The sequence below is a fragment of the Phaseolus vulgaris genome, chromosome 10, assembly GCF_051622355.1.
Source record: "Phaseolus vulgaris cultivar YP4 chromosome 10, ASM5162235v1, whole genome shotgun sequence".
In the NCBI taxonomy this organism is placed as follows: Eukaryota; Viridiplantae; Streptophyta; class Magnoliopsida; order Fabales; family Fabaceae; genus Phaseolus; species Phaseolus vulgaris.
Genome location: NC_143507.1, coordinates 7,698,916 through 7,717,918, shown reverse-complemented (window position 1 = coordinate 7,717,918; position 19,003 = coordinate 7,698,916). Strand labels below are relative to the sequence as shown.

The window sequence follows — 19,003 nt, the reverse complement described above, 5'->3', positions numbered from 1 at the left end:
ACAGAAGACTCCTTGGACGTCTAATTTACTTAACCAACACGCGACCAGACATCGCCTTCGCTGTCCACAATTTAAGCCAATTCATATCTGCACCCACAACTCATCATCAGCAAGCTGTCTCACGTCTTTTGCGTTACCTCAAGGGCACCCCTGGTGAAGGACTATATTTTTCTCACACTAGTTCACTTCACCTTTGTGGTTTTAGTGACTCTGACTGGGCAACATGTCCTACCACACGCAAATCTGTCACTGGATATTCCATCTACTTAGGAGACTCCCTAATATCATGGAAATCAAAGAAGCAGTCAACTATCTCCCGCAGCTCCTCTGAAGCCGAGTATAGAGCCCTTGCCACCACCACATGTGAGTTACAATGGTTGTCTTACCTCCTTCAGGATTTACATCTTCCTCTCTCCCAGCCTGCAACCCTGTACTGTGACAACAAATCTGCCCTTCAAATAGCTTCCAATCAAGTTTTTCATGAACGAACCAAGCATATCAAAATTGATTGCCACCTAGTTCGTGAAAAACTTAACTCTGGTCTCCTCAAACTACTACCCATTACTTCTACAATGCAAGTTGCTGACATATTCACCAAGCCCCTTGCTTCCGCACAATTCTCTACTCTCAAATCCAAGCTGGGCCTGACAAATATCTACTCCCCATCTTGAGGGGGGTGTTAATATATTTAATTTTCTATTTTAAATTATTGGGCTTTGTTTGTTTGACCCAACTTTCCTTTTTCTGTTTCAGCTAGGTCTTAATCTTTTTCTTATATATACACCATGTATTTTACTCTCTAATATACAAGTGAATAAAAGTTTCTTTTATATTTATTTTTCTCTCTACAATTAGGGTTCATCAAAACCTCTCTTTCTTCATTACGATTACGTGCGATTACGTACGCTACATTAAAGCATCACATCAGACAAGGAATATTCATCTTCATTTACTGTGTAATATGGTATCAGAGCCATTTCGAGCCTATCCTAGCGAGTATTTGTTGGGCCTATCGTGCCACCCGCTATCGGGCCGCTATCGGACCACCCATAATATATAGTCCCACGCACGAGTTGGAAGTCTCGGCGTGAGGGGGGTGTGTTGGAGATCCCACACCGACTAGAGATTAGAGCCTTTCATTGTATATAAGTGGGTGCAAACCTCAACCCTATGAGCCGGTTTTATGGGGTTGAGTTAGGCTTAAAGTCCACTTTGTAATAATATGTATATAATAATAATAATAATTAAAATGATAATGTAATTTTATTTGTGAGGGAGTTTCTAGAAAAGTCTACCATCTACAAGCCTAAGGGTTCAAGCTATCTATTACTTTTATGTTCATATACTCTACAACATGAGCTCCACAATTATTTAATAGGTCAAAATTAATAATAATAATTTATATTAATCTATATAAGTATATAAATGTTATATTTTGATCAATATTATTTATTAATAATTAAAAGAAGATAGTATTTATAAATTATTATTTCTAAACAGATAAGTAAAGCACACATATAATATAAACTTTATATTCTTCATAAAATCTGACAAATGTCAATTGGATAAATAATTTATTATGTAAAATATGGTGCTTGGTGCATTAAGCATCACAAAGTCTTAAACTGATTTGTTATTTACATTTATTGTTTGCACAAACTAAAGTTAATATACATTATTTGCTTCTTAAATTATCTATTTCATACTAAGTGTTTGTTTAAAATTGTTAGGATTTTAAATATAAATTGAATAGTTGAATAACATGTTTGAAAGAAAATTTTCAAATTTTTTATCTTAAAGATTTTGTGAAATAAATAATTTATTTTTTTAGATTATGGTTGTGAACCACCTATTTTGAATTGGTGAATTGAAAGTCATCTTCCTTCATGGTAACTTACAAGAAGAGATTTTTATGGAACAACATGAGCTAGATAGTGGTATAGGAAATTTAATTTCTCCATAATGGATTGGATATGATAAAATCTCTTATGATCATTGTGTTTAATGAAAAATTTATTATTCTTTTGTTTTACGTTGATGGCATGGTGATTGTTGGTCATGACATGAGCGAGATTCAAAGTCTCAAAAGGAGTTGAATAAGTCTTTTGCAATAAAGGATTCGGTTCCTAAAAAACAAATCTTTTGACATGAAAATTGTTCATGACAAGAAGAATGACACCACACTCAAGAAAGATAAGTGGTTGATCGTTACAAGTTACCCTGATAATATCAAATTTGAGTTATTATAACTAAAAAATCCATAAAATTCTCACAAAGAGAAAATTCCATTTTCTTTCACAATTCATATATATTTTTATTATATCTAAGATACATCCTTTTATAGGCCAAATTATGTCAGGCTCTCTAAATTCCACATTAATTCCAATCAAGTAACCTTTAATGCCTACTAGTAACTAACTCCTACTAGTGTTATCCTTAATTCCTACTATATGCATAATTATTTTCTACTATGAGAACATCACGTTTTTTTATCTTTCCATGTTATCGTTCAACTACTTAATTAAAAACATAATAAAAATTACTAAGAGAATCCAAAATTATATCTACCCCTTGAAGATCATTTCATTCCCTCTGTTTTCAAAGACATTCGTCCTCAAATGTGATGAGTACACTTCCTCCAAGAGAAACATAATACTAAGATCAAAGGTCATTCTTTTATTAGCTTTCCATTCCAAAAATGAAATCTCTGCAAATACTATTTGTTGGGTTTAATAGTGCCAAAGTTCAAGAAGGGGGGGGGGGTGAATTGACCTTTTAAAACTTTCTCGCAGAAGCAGTGTTTAACACAGTTTTACAGAAAATAAATCGATTTATGTGAAAATGAACAGATTTATTTCAGCACTGTTTTTGTTTGAAACGCTTTTAATTCAGCAAGGTTAATCACAAGATTATGCAGTGAGAATTTCCAGCAGCACACACACAAATATCAGATTTGAAAAACAGTGAAACACAAAACAGCAAGCTTCAATTTCAAGCAAGTGATTAAGGTTCAATTGATAGCATGCTAATTAATTGAGTGACCTTTGCAAACAAGCTGTTCCAGTGGCTTTTAACAGACTATGAGTGTTCTTCTTGATGTCAAGCAATTTCCAGAAATTAAGAACAATGAATCACAGAACAGCAAGCTTCAACTCTAAGCAATTGTTTAAGGTTCAATTAATGGCTTTGACAGTTTCTTGAGCAACCTATCACAGTCAATCTGTTCCAGTGGCTTTTAGCAAATTTTATATGTTCTTATCAGATTAAAACAACTTTTTCAGAAAACAAGAACAGTATGTACAGTGCCCAGAAAGAACAGATTTATTTTCAATTGAACAGATTTATTTCTTTGCTGTTTTATCAGTTATGCAGAAACGAAATTGCAGAGAGTGAGAGAGAATGAACACAAGCAATTATACTGGTTCACTCAACCTGAGCTACATCCAGTCTTCACCAACAACAGGTGGAAATCACTAACACACAGTACAACCAAGTACAATTCCCACTGTTCTTGAAACCTACAAGAACTTAGGTACTCTTGCTGAAAAAACCTATTTCAGCATACACACACACCCACTCTTCAAGAACACCTATCAAGAAGAGTGTTCAACCAAACTATTACAAGAAAGAGATGTGAAACGACTACACCTGATTGAGGATACACAGATCTGCCTTAAACCAGTAGGCAAGATTGCTAGAACAGTAGCTGCACCTCACACCAAGCTTTTGAACCAAACCAAGAACAAGCACTTTGTGATTTTTGAAATCTTTGAAGAACAAATGCTAATCCTTTGAAAACACTTAACTCTCTGCTGTCAAAACTTGTTTTTGCAAATGTATGAATTGTTTGAATCGTTATTAAACTCAGAAAACAAGTTCGCATTTTATAGAAAACCAACTTATAACAGATTTTTGAAAAACAGTTAAAGCTGTTATAAAATGAACAGATTGAAAATAAAATGAACTGATTTATTTTCAAAAGCAGTTAGAGAATTTGTTAAGTGAGGAGACTTTAATCAACCATTCTGGTGCTGAGATAAAACTGAAAAACGTTTAAGCTTGACATGGCACCAGAGACAAAAAGAATCTATTCATTTACAGATGAACAGATTTATTTTTCAAAACGAAAACAGAGAAAGTTTAACAATTTAAAACTCAGTCGTTTTGAAAAGAAGAAGACTTAGTCAAAATACCTGATGCACAAAATCTAATTTTTACAAGACTTAGCCAAAACATCAGTGAAAAAATGAATCTGTTTATTTAGAAAAGAACAGATTTATTTTTATGCAGTAAACGTGTTTTTGTGTAAAACATGTGAAAAACAGTTTAAGAAAACTTATGCTTGTTCTTATCACATGGCCAGTGGTTATGAGGTGAGTTACTCAGCAAAAAGCCACTCTTAGACAACCTCTAAGCACTACCTAAGACATACTTAAAGCAAAGCAAAAAATACAAGTGAAATGTACATACAAGTCTTCATCAAACACTACATATAAGTCTTCATCAAACACAATCTTGAAGGGGCAGCAACCATCTTCAACAATCTCCCCCTGTTTGATGGAGACAAATCCCCATAGCTAACCTCATAGCTTTGTTGCTTTAAGTACTTGCACCAGATTTTAAACCAGAATTGCACCTGCACTGTACCAGATTTTAAACCAGAAAAAACAGCAGTATTGCATAGCATACAGAATTGGTTTAAAGGTGCAGAATTAACTCCCTGTTTCAGCTAGCTTTACCTAGCATGGTGAGCTATTTTTCTCCCCCTTTGGATTCATCAAACAGCATATAAGCACAGGGAATAAAGGGATATAAAGCAGAAACCACAATCATAATAGTTCAGAAACATAAAACCAAATTGTTCAACATTACAGAGACTTGAAAACTGATAAAGAAAGCATTAAAAGCAGAAAAAAACTACTGATCCTTGTAGTAAAGCTCTGCAAGTTGTGCCTGAACTCCTTCAATCTGATTATCAAGGTGTTGGAACCTTGCATGAGTAGTCTCAAAGTGTGCCCTTTGTTCTGCAGACATTACATCAAGACGATACAACACTTGCCTCTCAAACATAGACATTGGTTCTCCACGGTATTCTGGACTTTGATAGGCAACTATGGCATTTGCAGCAACTTCCTCATGTTCAGATTGGGCAGCAGGTGAGTCATCATCCATAGGAATAGCTTCATCCTCATCCTCATGTTCTGCTTGAGTGTCCTTCTCCTTGAGAACCACCCACTTGTTTTCAATTTTGTGAAAACCCATTTTGGTGAGAGTTGAAGTATCAATCTCACTTACAGCTTTGATAGGGTCATTTCTCTCATTTGTAACATCAACACCAAAGTAATCAATTAATTTGGAAACAAGAATAGCATAGGGAAATCTGTAATCAGCCAACCTTTTTGACTTGAGCATGTGTTCATTGACAATGAACACCCAGTTTACCTTAATCTGGTTCATGATGCAATATAGGAGAATGAGATCCTCTTCATGTAAGACAGCATGGTTTGTCCCTCTAGGAATCAGTTGCCAAGCTATGATGTATGCAACTAGACGTGGAGTGAGGTTCAAATGCCCTGCATGGAACCTGTTTATACTCTCTGTAGGATTCCTCATGCAACTCTTATAATATTGCAGCTTGTTGAATTCTGAAATTCCACTGGTATTTCCTTTCCCTACTTTCAGTCCAGCATATTTTATTCCAGCCACAGAATTCCACACCTCACTTGTGATCTTCATCTTGATTCCTTTCACATAAGAGACAACATTCTTCCCATCCAATGTGAGGTTAGTATAAAACACCTTAACCAAGTCAGGATAAACATTACTCGTTAATTCCAGCATCTTTTTCAATTTCTGGTGCTTCAACACAGCCCTTGTTTCTACCAATTTTTCAGATTTCAGCCAGTTGAAATCCAGCACCTTGGGTATGTTGATCTGCTTCCTGCTTGTCTCGTGAATATAGGCATTGATGCCTTCTTCATTTCCAGCGAACCAACCTTCTAGTACTCTTTGAGAAGTGGTTTGCTTTCCCTTGTTTTTCTGTTTTTGTCTTGAAGACGAAGCCATGTTTGGACCTGAATTCTTTTCTAGGTTTCAAATGGTGAGAATAGAAAGAGAATGGCCAATGTGGGTAGCAAGTATTCACACAGATTTATAGCAGAATAAATGGATTGATATGGCAGTTATGAGTGGATATGCATGAAGATATTATGCTCTGAATTTGTGCAGAGAATCTTTGAAAATATGCACCAAATATTTAGGGTCACGATGCATACACTCAAATTCTTATTGAGCACCCAAACCATCAAATCGGTTACATAACCATGACCAAAACCGTCAAAGGTACAGAGGTTAATGCCCACTAAGTCAGTCAAGCAGTCAAAGATCAGAATTTCTCTTTCCTAGTCATCAATGCATATCAATGCAGAAAATAAACACATTCAATTGCAAATAAACAGATTTAATTTTTCACTGCTAGGTACAATTGACATTTATAATACCCAATTCATTAAGCAGAAAATTAAACCTATCTTTGGCTAATGGTTTTGTGAACAAATCAGCAAGTTGTAAATCAGTACCAATGAACTTAATATCACATGTTCCATTAGATATGTGTTCCCTTAGAAAATGATGCCTTATTTCAATGTGTTTGGTTCTTGAATGCATGACAGGATTTTTGGTTAAGTTGATTGCACTTGTATTATCACACAGCAGAGGTATATGGTTAAGTAAGATACCAAAATCATTCAATTGTTGTCTTAGCCATATAGTTTGAGCACAACAACTCCCTGCTGCAATGTATTCTGCTTCAGCAGTGGAAAGAGCTACACAAGCCTGCTTTTTGCATTGCCATGAGATCAAGCTTGATCCAAGCAAATGACAGGTTCCACTTGTGCTCTTCCTATCAATTTTGCAACCTGCAAAATCTGAATCAGAATATCCAGTTAAGCTTAATGAAATATTACCTGGATACCACAAGCCAACTTCTTTAGTTCCTTGCAAATACTTCAAAATCCTTTTGACAACATTGTAGTGTGATTCTTTAGGAGCAGATTGAAACCTTGCACACATGCACACTGCAAACATTATATCTGGCCTGCTAGCAGTGAGATACAGTAGTGATCCTATGAGTCCTCTGTATTTGGTTTCATCAACAGAAATTCCAGCTTCATCATGATCCAAATGACAGCTTGTTGAGAAGGGTGTGCTGATTGGTTTACACTTGTCCATTTCAAATTTCTTCAGCAAATCCTTGCAATACTTAGCTTGACTTAGGAAAATGCCATCCTTGAGTTGTTTGACCTGCAGACCTAGAAAATAGTTCAACTCACCCATCATTGACATTTCAAACTCACTCTTCATGACTTTCACGAAAGCTTCACACAATTCTCCATTGTTTGATCCAAAAATGATATCATCCACATATACTTGTACTAGAATTGAGTCATCTCCTTTCTTCTTAATGAACAAGGTCTTATCTGATGTGCCTCTGTCATAGCCTTGTGAGGTGAGAAAATCACTTAGCCTCTCATACCATTGCCTAGGAGCTTGCTTGAGTCCATAAAGAGCCTTTTGGAGTTTGAACACATATTCTGGATGTTGATGGTCTTCAAAACCTGGTGGTTGTGAAACAAATACTTCTTCATTTATATAGCCATTTAGAAAGGCACTTTTCACATCCATTTGAAATAGCTTGAACCCTTTGATGCAGGAAAAGGCAAGCAGCAATCTAACAGCTTCTAACCGAGCCACTGGTGCATATGTCTCATCATAGTCTATTCCTTCTTCTTGATTGTACCCTTTAGCTACAAGCCTAGCCTTGTTTCTGGTGATCACTCCATGCTCATCCATCTTGTTTCTAAATACCCATTTTGTTCCAATTACATTCATCTCTGGTATTCTAGGAACAAGAGTCTAGACCTCATTAAGAGCAAACTGATTCAGTTCCTCTTGCATAGCTAAAATCCAGTTGCTGTCCTTGAGGGCTTCATTCAAATTCTTGGGTTCAACTTGAGATACAAAGGCCATTGCTTCACAGAAATTGTTCAAGGATTTTCTAGTTGACACTCCTTTCTCAATGTTCCCAATGACATTATCAAGGGTTAAGTCTCTTGGGGTTTTCCACTCTTTTGGCAAACCTGTAGCTGCAGTAGATTCTTGTATAGCATGTGTATCAGCAGTATCAAAATGAATCGATTCATTTTGATTTAAAACAGATTTAAATTCATTACTGTCAGGTTCATCAGCAGTTTTAGATATACTATGATCAGTTTCATAAAAAACAACATGCATTGATTCTTCTACTATGAGCAACCTTTTATTGAAGAATCTATATGCATGACCATTCAAAGCATAACCAATGTGCACACCTTCATCAGATTTAGCATCAAACTTACCAAGATTTTCTTTGCCATTATTTAGTACAAAGCATTTACACCCAAATACTCTAAGGTGGCTTACACTAGGTTTTCTGCCCTTATACAATTCATATGGGGTTTTCTTAAGAATTGGTCTTATTAAGGTCCTATTTAAGACATAACCTGCAGTATAAACAACATCAGCCCAAAAATACTTAGGTAGCTTAGATTCATTTAACATAGTTCTAGCTAGTTCCTCTAGTGATCTATTTTTCCTTTCAACTACACCATTTTGTTGGGGTGTCCTAGGGGCTGAAAAGGTATGAGCTATCCCATGCTTCTCACAGAACCTCTCAAACTTAGCATTTTGAAACTCTCCCCCATGATCACTTCGAATAGATTTCTGCTTTGAGCTTTAAGCTGGTGAACTTTGTAAGATCTCCAGTCATATGCTTGGAACAACCACTGTCCAAGTACCACTGGTTTTTCTTGCTTCCAATCTGCAAAACAGAATAAAAAATATACAAATGGTACCCTTTTCAGTATAGGGTCCAGCACAGATTAAAACCTTCTCTTTGGTAGCCATTTTGCTAAGTTCTTAGGAACAAGATGCTTTCTAGCAATGCAAGACCTAGATGTATGACCAGATTTCATGCAGTAAAAACAGGTTACATGAGATGCCTTTTTGCCACTGTTAAAAGCTGAAAAAACTGATTTTGCTGGAACAAAAAAACTTGAAAGCTTTTTGACATTGGTTGTATTTCCAGGGGTATAACCAAGTCCATTCTTATTGAAAACAGCATTCTGTGATCCAAGGAGAGACTCAAGTTTTTCTCTTCCCTTGGTGAAATTGGAAAGGGTTTTCAGCAAATATTCCACTTGTTTTTCCAATCTTTTGCAGTTTTCACAGTTTTTAATAGAGGCATGCAAGCAAGTCAGTTCAAGGCTTACCAAATCTGTTTTGGCCTTATGCAATTCTTCCTCAAGTGTTTTTACTTTAGGTGCAAGCACATTATTTACCTTTTGCAGCTTATTGCATATTACAGCTAGCCTATTGGCTTCATCATGTGTTTCCTTGAAGGCAGCAAGCAAATCATCATAGTTATCAGAATCAGTAGAAAAATTACTTACTGATTCAGAGCTTGACTCCTCATCCTTCATCATGAAACACAAATTGTTCTCCTCATCTTCTGTTGAAGAGCTGCTAGTTGAGGATACTTCATTTTCCTCACATGAGATGTAGGCTCTTCTTCCTTTGTTCCTTTCAAATTTCTTGCTGGCAGATTTGTCCCTTGTTTGATTGTCTGGACAATCTGTTTTGATATGCCCTGTTTTGCCACATCCAAAGCAAGTATATTTAGAGGAATTTGAATCATTGGGTTTAGGATACCTTCTTTTCTGCTGGTTCCTATTTTTGCTTTTCTTCCTCAGGAATTTGCTGAATCTTTTTGTAAGAAGGCTGATTGTGTCATCATCTTCAGCATCTTCTTTTTCCTCCTTGATCTCATCCAATTCAGTTGCTTTTAGTGCAAGACCTTTGGGTTTTCTCTCTGTTGTTTCCTGCTCTTTAAGCCTTTTAAGCTCTAGCTCATGCTCCATCAGCTTTCCAAATAGTGCAGCAGTTCCCAACTTTGACAGATCACGACTTTCAGAGATAGCTGTCACCTTTGGTTGCCAGCTTCTGTCGAGGCACTTCAATATCTTTATGTTGAGTTCCTCTCTGTCAAATTCTTTTCCCAAACCAGTGAGGTGATTCACAATATGAGTGAACCTTTTCTGCACATCAGCAATGCTCTCCTCGAGTTGCATTATGAACAGCTCATATTCTTGGATGAGTGCATGTTTCCTTGACCTTTTCACATCTTCAGTACCCTCATGAGTCACTTCCAAGACTTCCCACATCTCCTTAGCTGACTTACATTGGGATATCCTGAAGAACTCATCCATTGTCAATGCAGAGGTTATGATGTTCTTGGCCATAAGATCATGTTGAGCCTTCCTCCTTTCGGTCTCATTCTATTCTGATCTTGGCTTTTCCACTTGTTCATCCTTGACAACCTGCATTGGCACATAAGGTCCATTGACCACAGCTTCCCAAATTAATGCATCAATGGGTTCCATGAAAATTCTCATTCTAACTTTCCAAAATGCATAATTCATTCCATTAAACATATGTGGTCTATTAACAGCAGAACCTTCAGCAAAAAGCACATTGAACTCAGACATTATTACAAACAAACTTGATTAAAATACAAGTCCTAGCTCTTGATACCAATTGTTGGGTTTAATAGTGCAAAAGTTCAAGAGGGGGGGGGGGGAATTGACCTTTTAAAACTTTCTCGCAGAAGCAGTGTTTAACACAGTTTTACAGAAAATAAATCGATTTATGTGAAAATGAACAGATTTATTTCAGCACTGTTTTTGTTTGAAACGCTTTTAATTCAGCAAGGTTAATCACAAGATTATGCAGTGAGAATTTCCAGCAGCACACACACAAATATCAGATTTGAAAAACAGTGAAACACAAAACAGCAAGCTTCAATTTCAAGCAAGTGATTAAGGTTCAATTGATAGCATGCTAATTAATTGAGTGACCTTTGCAAACAAGCTGTTCCAGTGGCTTTTAACAGACTATGAGTGTTCTTCTTGATGTCAAGCAATTTCCAGAAATTAAGAACAATGAATCACAGAACAGCAAGCTTCAACTCTAAGCAATTGTTTAAGGTTCAATTAATGGCTTTGACAGTTTCTTGAGCAACCTATCACAGTCAATCTGTTCCAGTGGCTTTTAGCAAATTTTATATGTTCTTATCAGATTAAAACAACTTTTTCAGAAAACAAGAACAGTATGTACAGTGCCCAGAAAGAACAGATTTATTTTCAATTGAACAGATTTATTTCTTTGCTGTTTTATCAGTTATGCAGAAACGAAATTGCAGAGAGTGAGAGAGAATGAACACAAGCAATTATACTGGTTCACTCAACCTGAGCTACATCCAGTCTTCACCAACAACAGGTGGAAATCACTAACACACAGTACAACCAAGTACAATTCCCACTGTTCTTGAAACCTACAAGAACTTAGGTACTCTTGCTGAAAAAACCTATTTCAGCATACACACACACCCACTCTTCAAGAACACCTATCAAGAAGAGTGTTCAACCAAACTATTACAAGAAAGAGATGTGAAACGACTACACCTGATTGAGGATACACAGATCTGCCTTAAACCAGTAGGCAAAATTGCTAGAACAGTAGCTGCACCTCACACCAAGCTTTTGAACCAAACCAAGAACAAGCACTTTGTGATTTTTGAAATCTTTGAAGAACAAATGCTAATCCTTTGAAAACACTTAACTCTCTGCTGTCAAAACTTGTTTTTGCAAATGTATGAATTGTTTGAATCGTTATTAAACTCAGAAAACAAGTTTGCATTTTATAGAAAACCAACTTATAACAGATTTTTGAAAAACAGTTAAAGCTGTTATAAAATGAACAGATTGAAAATAAAATGAACTGATTTATTTTCAAAAGCAGTTAGAGAATTTGTTAAGTGAGGAGACTTTAGTCAACCATTCTGGTGCTGAGATAAAACTGAAAAACGTTTAAGCTTGACATGGCACCAGAGACAAAAAGAATCTATTCATTTACAGATGAACAAATTTATTTTTCAAAACGAAAACAGAGAAAGTTTAACAATTTAAAACTCAGTCGTTTTGAAAAGAAGAAGACTTAGTCAAAATACCTGATGCACAAAATCTAATTTTTACAAGACTTAGCCAAAACATCAGTGAAAAAAATGAATCTGTTTATTTAGAAAAGAACAGATTTATTTTTATGCAGTAAACGTGTTTTTGTGTAAAACATGTGAAAAACAGTTTAAGAAAACTTATGCTTGTTCTTATCACATGGCCAGTGGTTATGAGGTGAGTTACTCAGCAAAAAGCCACTCTTAGACAACCTCTAAGCACTACCTAAGACATACTTAAAGCAAAGCAAAAAATACAAGTGAAATGTACATACAAGTCTTCATCAAACACTACATATAAGTCTTCATCAAACACAATCTTGAAGGGGCAGCAACCATCTTTAACACTATTGATTGATTGATTGCAAATGATGTGTTATTTTGACATCTCACTTCAAGTTGAGCTCAAAATAGTGTTCTACAAATGAGAAAGAGAAAGAAGAAATGCAGAAGATTCCATAGTCATCTGTAGTTGGTAATTTAACATAAGTTATGATGTGTACAAAACTAAACATTACTCATGTTGTTGATGTTGTTAGTCATTTCCTTGTTAATCCTAGAAAAGAGCATTGACAAGCTGTAAAATGGATACTCAGGTATCTCAAAGATACTTATAGAGTTTGTTTATGTTTTGAAAGTGGTAAGCCTATGTTGAATGGTTACACAAATGTAGATATGACTGGTGATGTAGGTTTCAAGGAGTCTACTTTTGATTATACGATGACAAGGGGAGAAATGCAATAAAAATCCAAACTAGAAAAATGTATTACTTTGTCTTCTACAAAGACAAAACATATTATTGTTATAGAAGCTGCTAAGGAGCTCTCGTGTATGTAAAAATTCCTACAAGAATTGTGACTAACACAAGAAAAACATGTTTTGTATTATGATAGTCAAAATTCAATCTATCTCAGTAAGACCTCGACCTTCCATTCAAAGTCAAAGCATAGTATGATATCATTAGATACATGATGCATTATAGATTAATCAATTACCATTAAAGTAAATCCATACGTCTCAAGTTGATCTATATACAAGTACTTAACGAAGATGGGTTATCATAATTCTTTTGGTGATGGCAAATGATAACGCACTAAAGGGACATTGTTGGTTGAAAAAGGAAATAAGCCAAATACTCTTTATTGGACATTAACAAAATTGTCTACAACTCAAGTGAATACAATTGAGGATTGTTCTACAAAACTATGCATAAATTACTTTATATTACAAATACATTTCTTGAAACTTGTTTTGAGTGTCTTGTTTGTAAGTAACATAGAGTTTTTTTTTGTGCACCTATCTCCATGTAGAAGACCATATATCTTGGATTTAGTTCATAGTGTATGGATGTTAAATCTATTAGTGTTTTTTTTTTGTCATTATTATTAATGAACATTTGAGCTTTTATTTTAAATACAAAGACCATGTCCTTGACGTGTTAAAGCATTTATATGAAAGTGTCGAGAGAGAACAACAAAGTTATTAAAATGTTAGAACACATACTAGTAGGGAATATAAGACTATTTTTGCCACTATTGCAAGCAACATGACATCAAGCTTGAGAAAATAATTCCAAGACACCTCTGGAAAGAGAATGAATTGCACAATTAATGATAAAATTCGATACACGATCTCTTGTGCAAAGTTACCTAAAGTTCTCGAGCATGAGACATTGAGAACTATGTTGGACTTGATTAACCCTTTTCTTATTCATCTTGATGGTAATGTCCTTATGAGAGTGTAGAAAGGAAATTATATGTTTTCTATAATCATTTGAGGGTGTTTATTTGCAATACATGTGTTCACTTTTCTAGAGATGAAAAATCTAAACTTGATGAAAATTTTAAATAGTCGTATCAAAGTCGATGGTTTATCCTAAAAGCCAACTTAGAAGAGTATGTGGGTGAAGAATCCATTTACTAATGATAAAGATAAATTATGCTAACATTGAAGCAAGTCCTTGAAAAATGATAATACTTAATAATATCTACTTGTTAAGATTTTGTGTCCTTTCGCCAATAGTTTCAAAAGAAAATTAACATATACTATAATTACTCTAAGCAGAATAGAAGTTGATTGCATAAACCATAAAAACAAGTTTCAATATCTAACAGAAAATGGAAAAATCAAAAGTAAAGCTTACAGAATAAGAACATATTTATAGAATTTTACTCACGAGCAACAACCACCACTTGTTTTCCGACATTGCGACCACTATAGAGACCAACCAACGCTGCAGGGCCATTCTCAAGACCCTCAACAATGTCTTCCACATACACAACCTTCCCTTCTCTAATCAGAGGCATGACAAAGTCCAAGAATTTGGGAAATAGATGGAAGAATTCACTTACAAGAAAACCTTCCATTTTAACCCTCTTAAATATGAGATGTGCCAAGTTTGTTACACCTTCAGGTTGAGTAAGATTGTACTGTGAGATCATTCCACAAATAGGTATTCGACCATGGAGTCTCATATTTGGGAGTACTGCATCAAGTGTCTTGCCCCCAACATTTTCAAAATAAATATCAATGCCTTCAGGAAAGTACCTGATTTCAAAATTTATATTCACTATCATTACTCACTAGTATTGTTTGTGTCATCAGGTACAATCATATTTTCTTTACGAAAATAAACAATATAAAATCACATTTGGTACAATGTTACATACTAACTTTTTCAAAGTTGCATTGAGGTCTGGCTCCTCCTTATAGTGAAAAGCTTCATCAAATCCTAATTTATTCTTCAACAAATCCACCTAGTTACAAGACATGTGTTTATAAGTAAAAGGAGAACTAATTTCTGGTTTTTGCATTGAGAATTTCACAACAACCATAAAAAATCACTATCAATGCTTTCTTTTATAATACTCTTAAAAAAAAAAATTACTTGGTACAACGGAAAGCTGTGAGAATTTTGGATACATTGGAAACAAACATGAACATAGAAACATAGTAATACACGTTTTTGAATTATATAATATATTAAAAATTGAAAATTCTAAAACTAAACAAATGATATCTCATACATTGAATAAAACAAACTTTATCTATTTTAATTATAGCAACAATCTTGAAAAATAATAAAGTATGTTACATGCCTCAAAAGTTTACATTGCTAAAGGATTATAATTGAAAGAAAAAAATTTCAATGTATTCTATAATCAGCCTACTCAAGCCAAAAAAAGGTTTTGGTTGTTGTTGCAACCAAGCTAATTCAAAAGAGTGGTATTTCAAACAGTAGAATAAATATTCTAACATTGAAGCTAATTATTCATTTATCCAAATACATAACAACAATAAATAAATACCTTATCTTTGCTTCCAGCACTTCCAACAACATACAACCCTTCAACTTGGCGAATTGGCCAACAAGTTGACCAACAGCACCAGAGGCAGCTGAAACAAAAACATTATCTCCTTTTTTGGGAGAACCTACCTCAAAGAAGCCAGCATAAGCAGACAATCCAGGCATGCCTATGATAAGAAAATACAATGTTATAGGTCAAAAGGCACATCGAAATTATGAAAAATCATGCAAAACTATCTAAAAGCTTGCATGAAAGCTTGTTGAGCTCCATTCCTAGAAGAAAATAATATGGGTGAAAAGGCACAACATAGTTATATAAAACCTTGCAACATCATAAGCTTGCATGCAAACTCACTAAGTTTCATTAAGGTGAAACATAATGTGCATGCATAATTCGACATGAATAAGTATATCACATGGCTACATTACTCAACCATGATTTAATAAGGAAAGTGATAATTTTACAAGACCATGTTTGTTGCATAATAACGAGCATCAGTGTTAGAAGGCTTCAAACTATCAAAGGAATGAGAGAATGTTATTCACAAAGTTTTGCTTTTGCATATACATTGTTTTTGGAGTTAGACCTCATGATCAACAAGTCCCTAAGGCACAACGTCATCGCAAATAAAATTAAATAAATGTCATACTACAATAATGGGTAAATGAGATATGTTTTTCTTTGCAGAAAAAAAAATGTTTTATTTATGCGAGCTAACCCGTCCTACTGTTGGCCCGCGTTATGAGGGACGAGTCTAAGCGGGTCAACGAACTAGATTAGTGAACCCGTCTCACGCTTTTTGGTAGTGCGATGCAATTTGATATTATGACAGGAAACAAATGATGATTGTTGTTGAATTTCATAGATGGATTTTTCTTCTTTATTTGAGTCAATGATGTGTTCTAAGTAATTGATTGCCAAGGAAGGTGATCATTTAAACTAGACAATGTTGGGTGAATAGACATTAATATATTCATGTGTGAAAATGTTCTTTTGTTGTAAATGAAAATAATGTATTTTAATGTGAAAAGGCTTTTTGTTGTGAATAATGTTAGGATACACTTTGTCAAGTGAAGATAGGTAGAAGGATTATTTTATTTAGTCTTATCCTTACATTTACATATACATATTATTTTTAAACATGAACAATCATATTACAATTATCCTTCACAATTCTCTTGAACATAAGTAAGATATTAAACTACTGTAATTTGTGTATCATATAAGAAATTGAGCATTGATGATAATTCTATCTATATATGTTTTTGAAACAATTGTAATTGTAATAATACTATTTGTTTGCATTTGAACTAAGGAAAGAGATTGGATGATCTTAGTCTTGTTTAAAACTTGCTTGTAAGATCTTTAAAAGAAGTCAATTTCATAAAATGATATTATTTTTCTATTTTTCTTTCTCGCCCCTCCTTAGTATTGAACTCTTTATCATGTTTTATATCACCATATCATAACTTATATCATGGAAAAGACGAGCAAAGAAAAAAATGCACATAACTATTTTTCAAGGATTCATATGCTTAAAATTATTTTCCATTATTTTTAATGGTTGTAGTTATTCTCAATATAAAAAGAAAATCTCACAATGACAAATGAGTGCAAGGAAGGAACTCTCACTTTCACTACCATGAGAGGAGTTACAATGGTTTTGCAACCTCCATCCATTCTAACTACAAGATGATGAAGACTGATACCTATATATTGATGATTAGTGACACAGCATAAAAGAAGAATACACCTAGATCAGAAGGAAAAAATGACCTAGACAACTACATAAAAAGAACAAATATCACTCCAACAATTTTGTCACGACATGAATTTCAATTGTCAAACTTTGTCTGTCAAATCATCATCCACTTAAAACCGTCAAAAAATCTAATAAAAAAACCATATTAAATTATTTTACATAATTTTAGAATAACAATATAAAATCTAAAAGACGAAATTGATTTTTTACCATTTATATTAAAATAAAACGTAGCATTAAACCATGAATTGAAATTGTTGAGGATATACATACCAAGAACTCCACTATAATAGGAGAGTGGGAGATCAGTGTGCTCAATTTTGAACCGTATTTGAGATGAAGGGATCAAACTATACTCTTCCCATCTAGTCCATGCACAAACTAAATCACCTTTCTTATAATCTGGATCTCCAGATTCCACCACTTTAGACACACCATTTCCTGTCAATGCCTGCAATTACTCAACATTCACCACCTACCTTTATATAACATTAATTACTCTTAAAGAACCTCTCTTTATTAAGTTCTTTAAAAACTATTTTTAACTTAAGCATTAACCTATTTCTTCCAAAAAAAAATCTGTTACATGAACATTACCAAAACTGCAAAAATTTAGCATCAAAAGTTATGATGGATTTTACAAAGTGAACTTTAAGCGTAACTCAATTCCATAAAACCAGCTCATAAGGTTGAGGTTTGCACCCACTTATGTGGGATCTCCAACACACCCCTCACGTCGAGAGTGACAGCTCGTGCGTGAGATAACATATTATGAGTGATCCGATAACGACCCGATAGCGGATGGTCTGATAAGCCCAACAAACACTCTCTAGGATAGACTCGAAAAATGAATCTGATACCATATTATAAAGTGGACTTTAAGCCTAACTCAACCTCATAAAACCGGCTCTTAAGGTTGAGGTTGGGATCTTCGATTTATATATCAACTAAACAATAATAAATAAATCTGAAAGCATTGATATCATAAAATTTAGCATGTAGTAAGTAAGAAAAGAGTGAAGATTGTGTGGTGAAAGAGTGAGTGAGTTACAGAGTAAAGCTTGTAGGCGCCAATTCCCAAAGGGTTGTCCTCCTTGGTCATGAGGAATCGCATGTAGGGATCGCATGAGAGGTAGAGATTTTTGAGGAGAAGATCAGAGGAACCTTCTGGAAGCTTCAATGTTATGGTTCCTTCAACAATGCTCATGTCTGATTCTTTGGGAAAACCAACAACATAGTTGTTCAGAACCACTTGCCTGTTCCTCAGTTCCGCCATCTCAGAGGTTTATGATGTTTGTGTCGTTTCAATGTGTTGTGTTGTGAAGAGGAATGGATGATGAGGGATCAAATGGGAGAACGAAAGGGCAACTGGGTCATGGCCTTATCTTGAAGCACTATGCACGATGCATAAAGATGCAACAAGCTACCTTTCTTCCTGTTTCTGGTTCTTTTGTCTTCTTTTCCATTTTCCCTTCTCTTTCTTTACCATAAATATTATTGCCAACTTCACACTTACCATTTATTGCTATTGCATGTGTTATCCCATGTGTTTTCACAATCACTCCAAATATGGATTGTAATCAGATTCAACACCACATCAAATAAAGGTTAAGTTGTGACTCTACAAGATATTGTATTTTTTATTTAATTATATTAGAGATAAAAATTTATTATTCAGCTTCATTTCTTAAGATTATTAAAATACAAGAGGCAATATTTTTGTTCATACAAATGATAAGAGTTAAATTCTTGACAAAATGGGAAAACATATAGCTTCTCAAGTATCATGGAACATGTCATCTATTCTATAAATGAATTATAATTAAA

At 34.5% G+C, this 19,003-nt stretch overlaps 1 protein-coding gene across 3 annotated transcripts; it reads right to left on the bottom strand.

Annotated features, from left to right (window-relative positions):
* Positions 1-14,163: 14,163 nt before the first annotated feature.
* Positions 14,164-18,665, bottom strand: LOC137819321 (2-alkenal reductase (NADP(+)-dependent)-like). Of its 3 annotated transcripts, XR_016516303.1 has the most exons (5): positions 18,228-18,641; positions 17,450-17,627; positions 15,415-15,580; positions 14,780-14,862; positions 14,164-14,653 (listed from the first exon to the last, which is right to left on the bottom strand). XR_016516303.1 is itself a non-coding variant. In XM_090296476.1 (4 exons), the coding sequence occupies exons 1-4, from the start codon at positions 18,450-18,452 to the stop codon at positions 14,275-14,277; spliced, it is 948 nt and encodes a 315-aa protein (XP_090152602.1). In that variant the 5' UTR covers positions 18,453-18,665; the 3' UTR covers positions 14,164-14,274. The 3 variants fall into 3 exon arrangements, 2 of the variants coding, with proteins under 2 accessions (XP_090152602.1, XP_090152601.1); XM_090296476.1 differs by lacking the exon at positions 14,780-14,862 and having other exon boundaries at positions 18,228-18,665; XM_090296475.1 differs by lacking the exons at positions 15,415-15,580; positions 17,450-17,627; positions 18,228-18,641.
* Between the last annotated feature and the right edge of the window lie 338 nt (positions 18,666-19,003).

What these genes read in the sequence shown, in the direction of transcription:
- LOC137819321 (XM_090296476.1), bottom strand. Translation starts at nt 18,452, where the DNA reads ATGGCGGAACTGAGGAACAGGCAAGTGGTTCTGAACAACTATGTTGTT. An exon ending in GCGCCTACAAGCTTTACTCT is followed by an intron (nt 17,628 to 18,227) that starts GTAACTCACTCA and finishes GAGTAATTGCAG; the next exon opens with GCATTGACAGGAAATGGTGT. An exon ending in GTGCTGGAAGCAAAGATAAG is followed by an intron (nt 14,654 to 15,414) that starts GTATTTATTTAT and finishes TTTTGAAATCAG; the next exon opens with GTACTTTCCTGAAGGCATTG.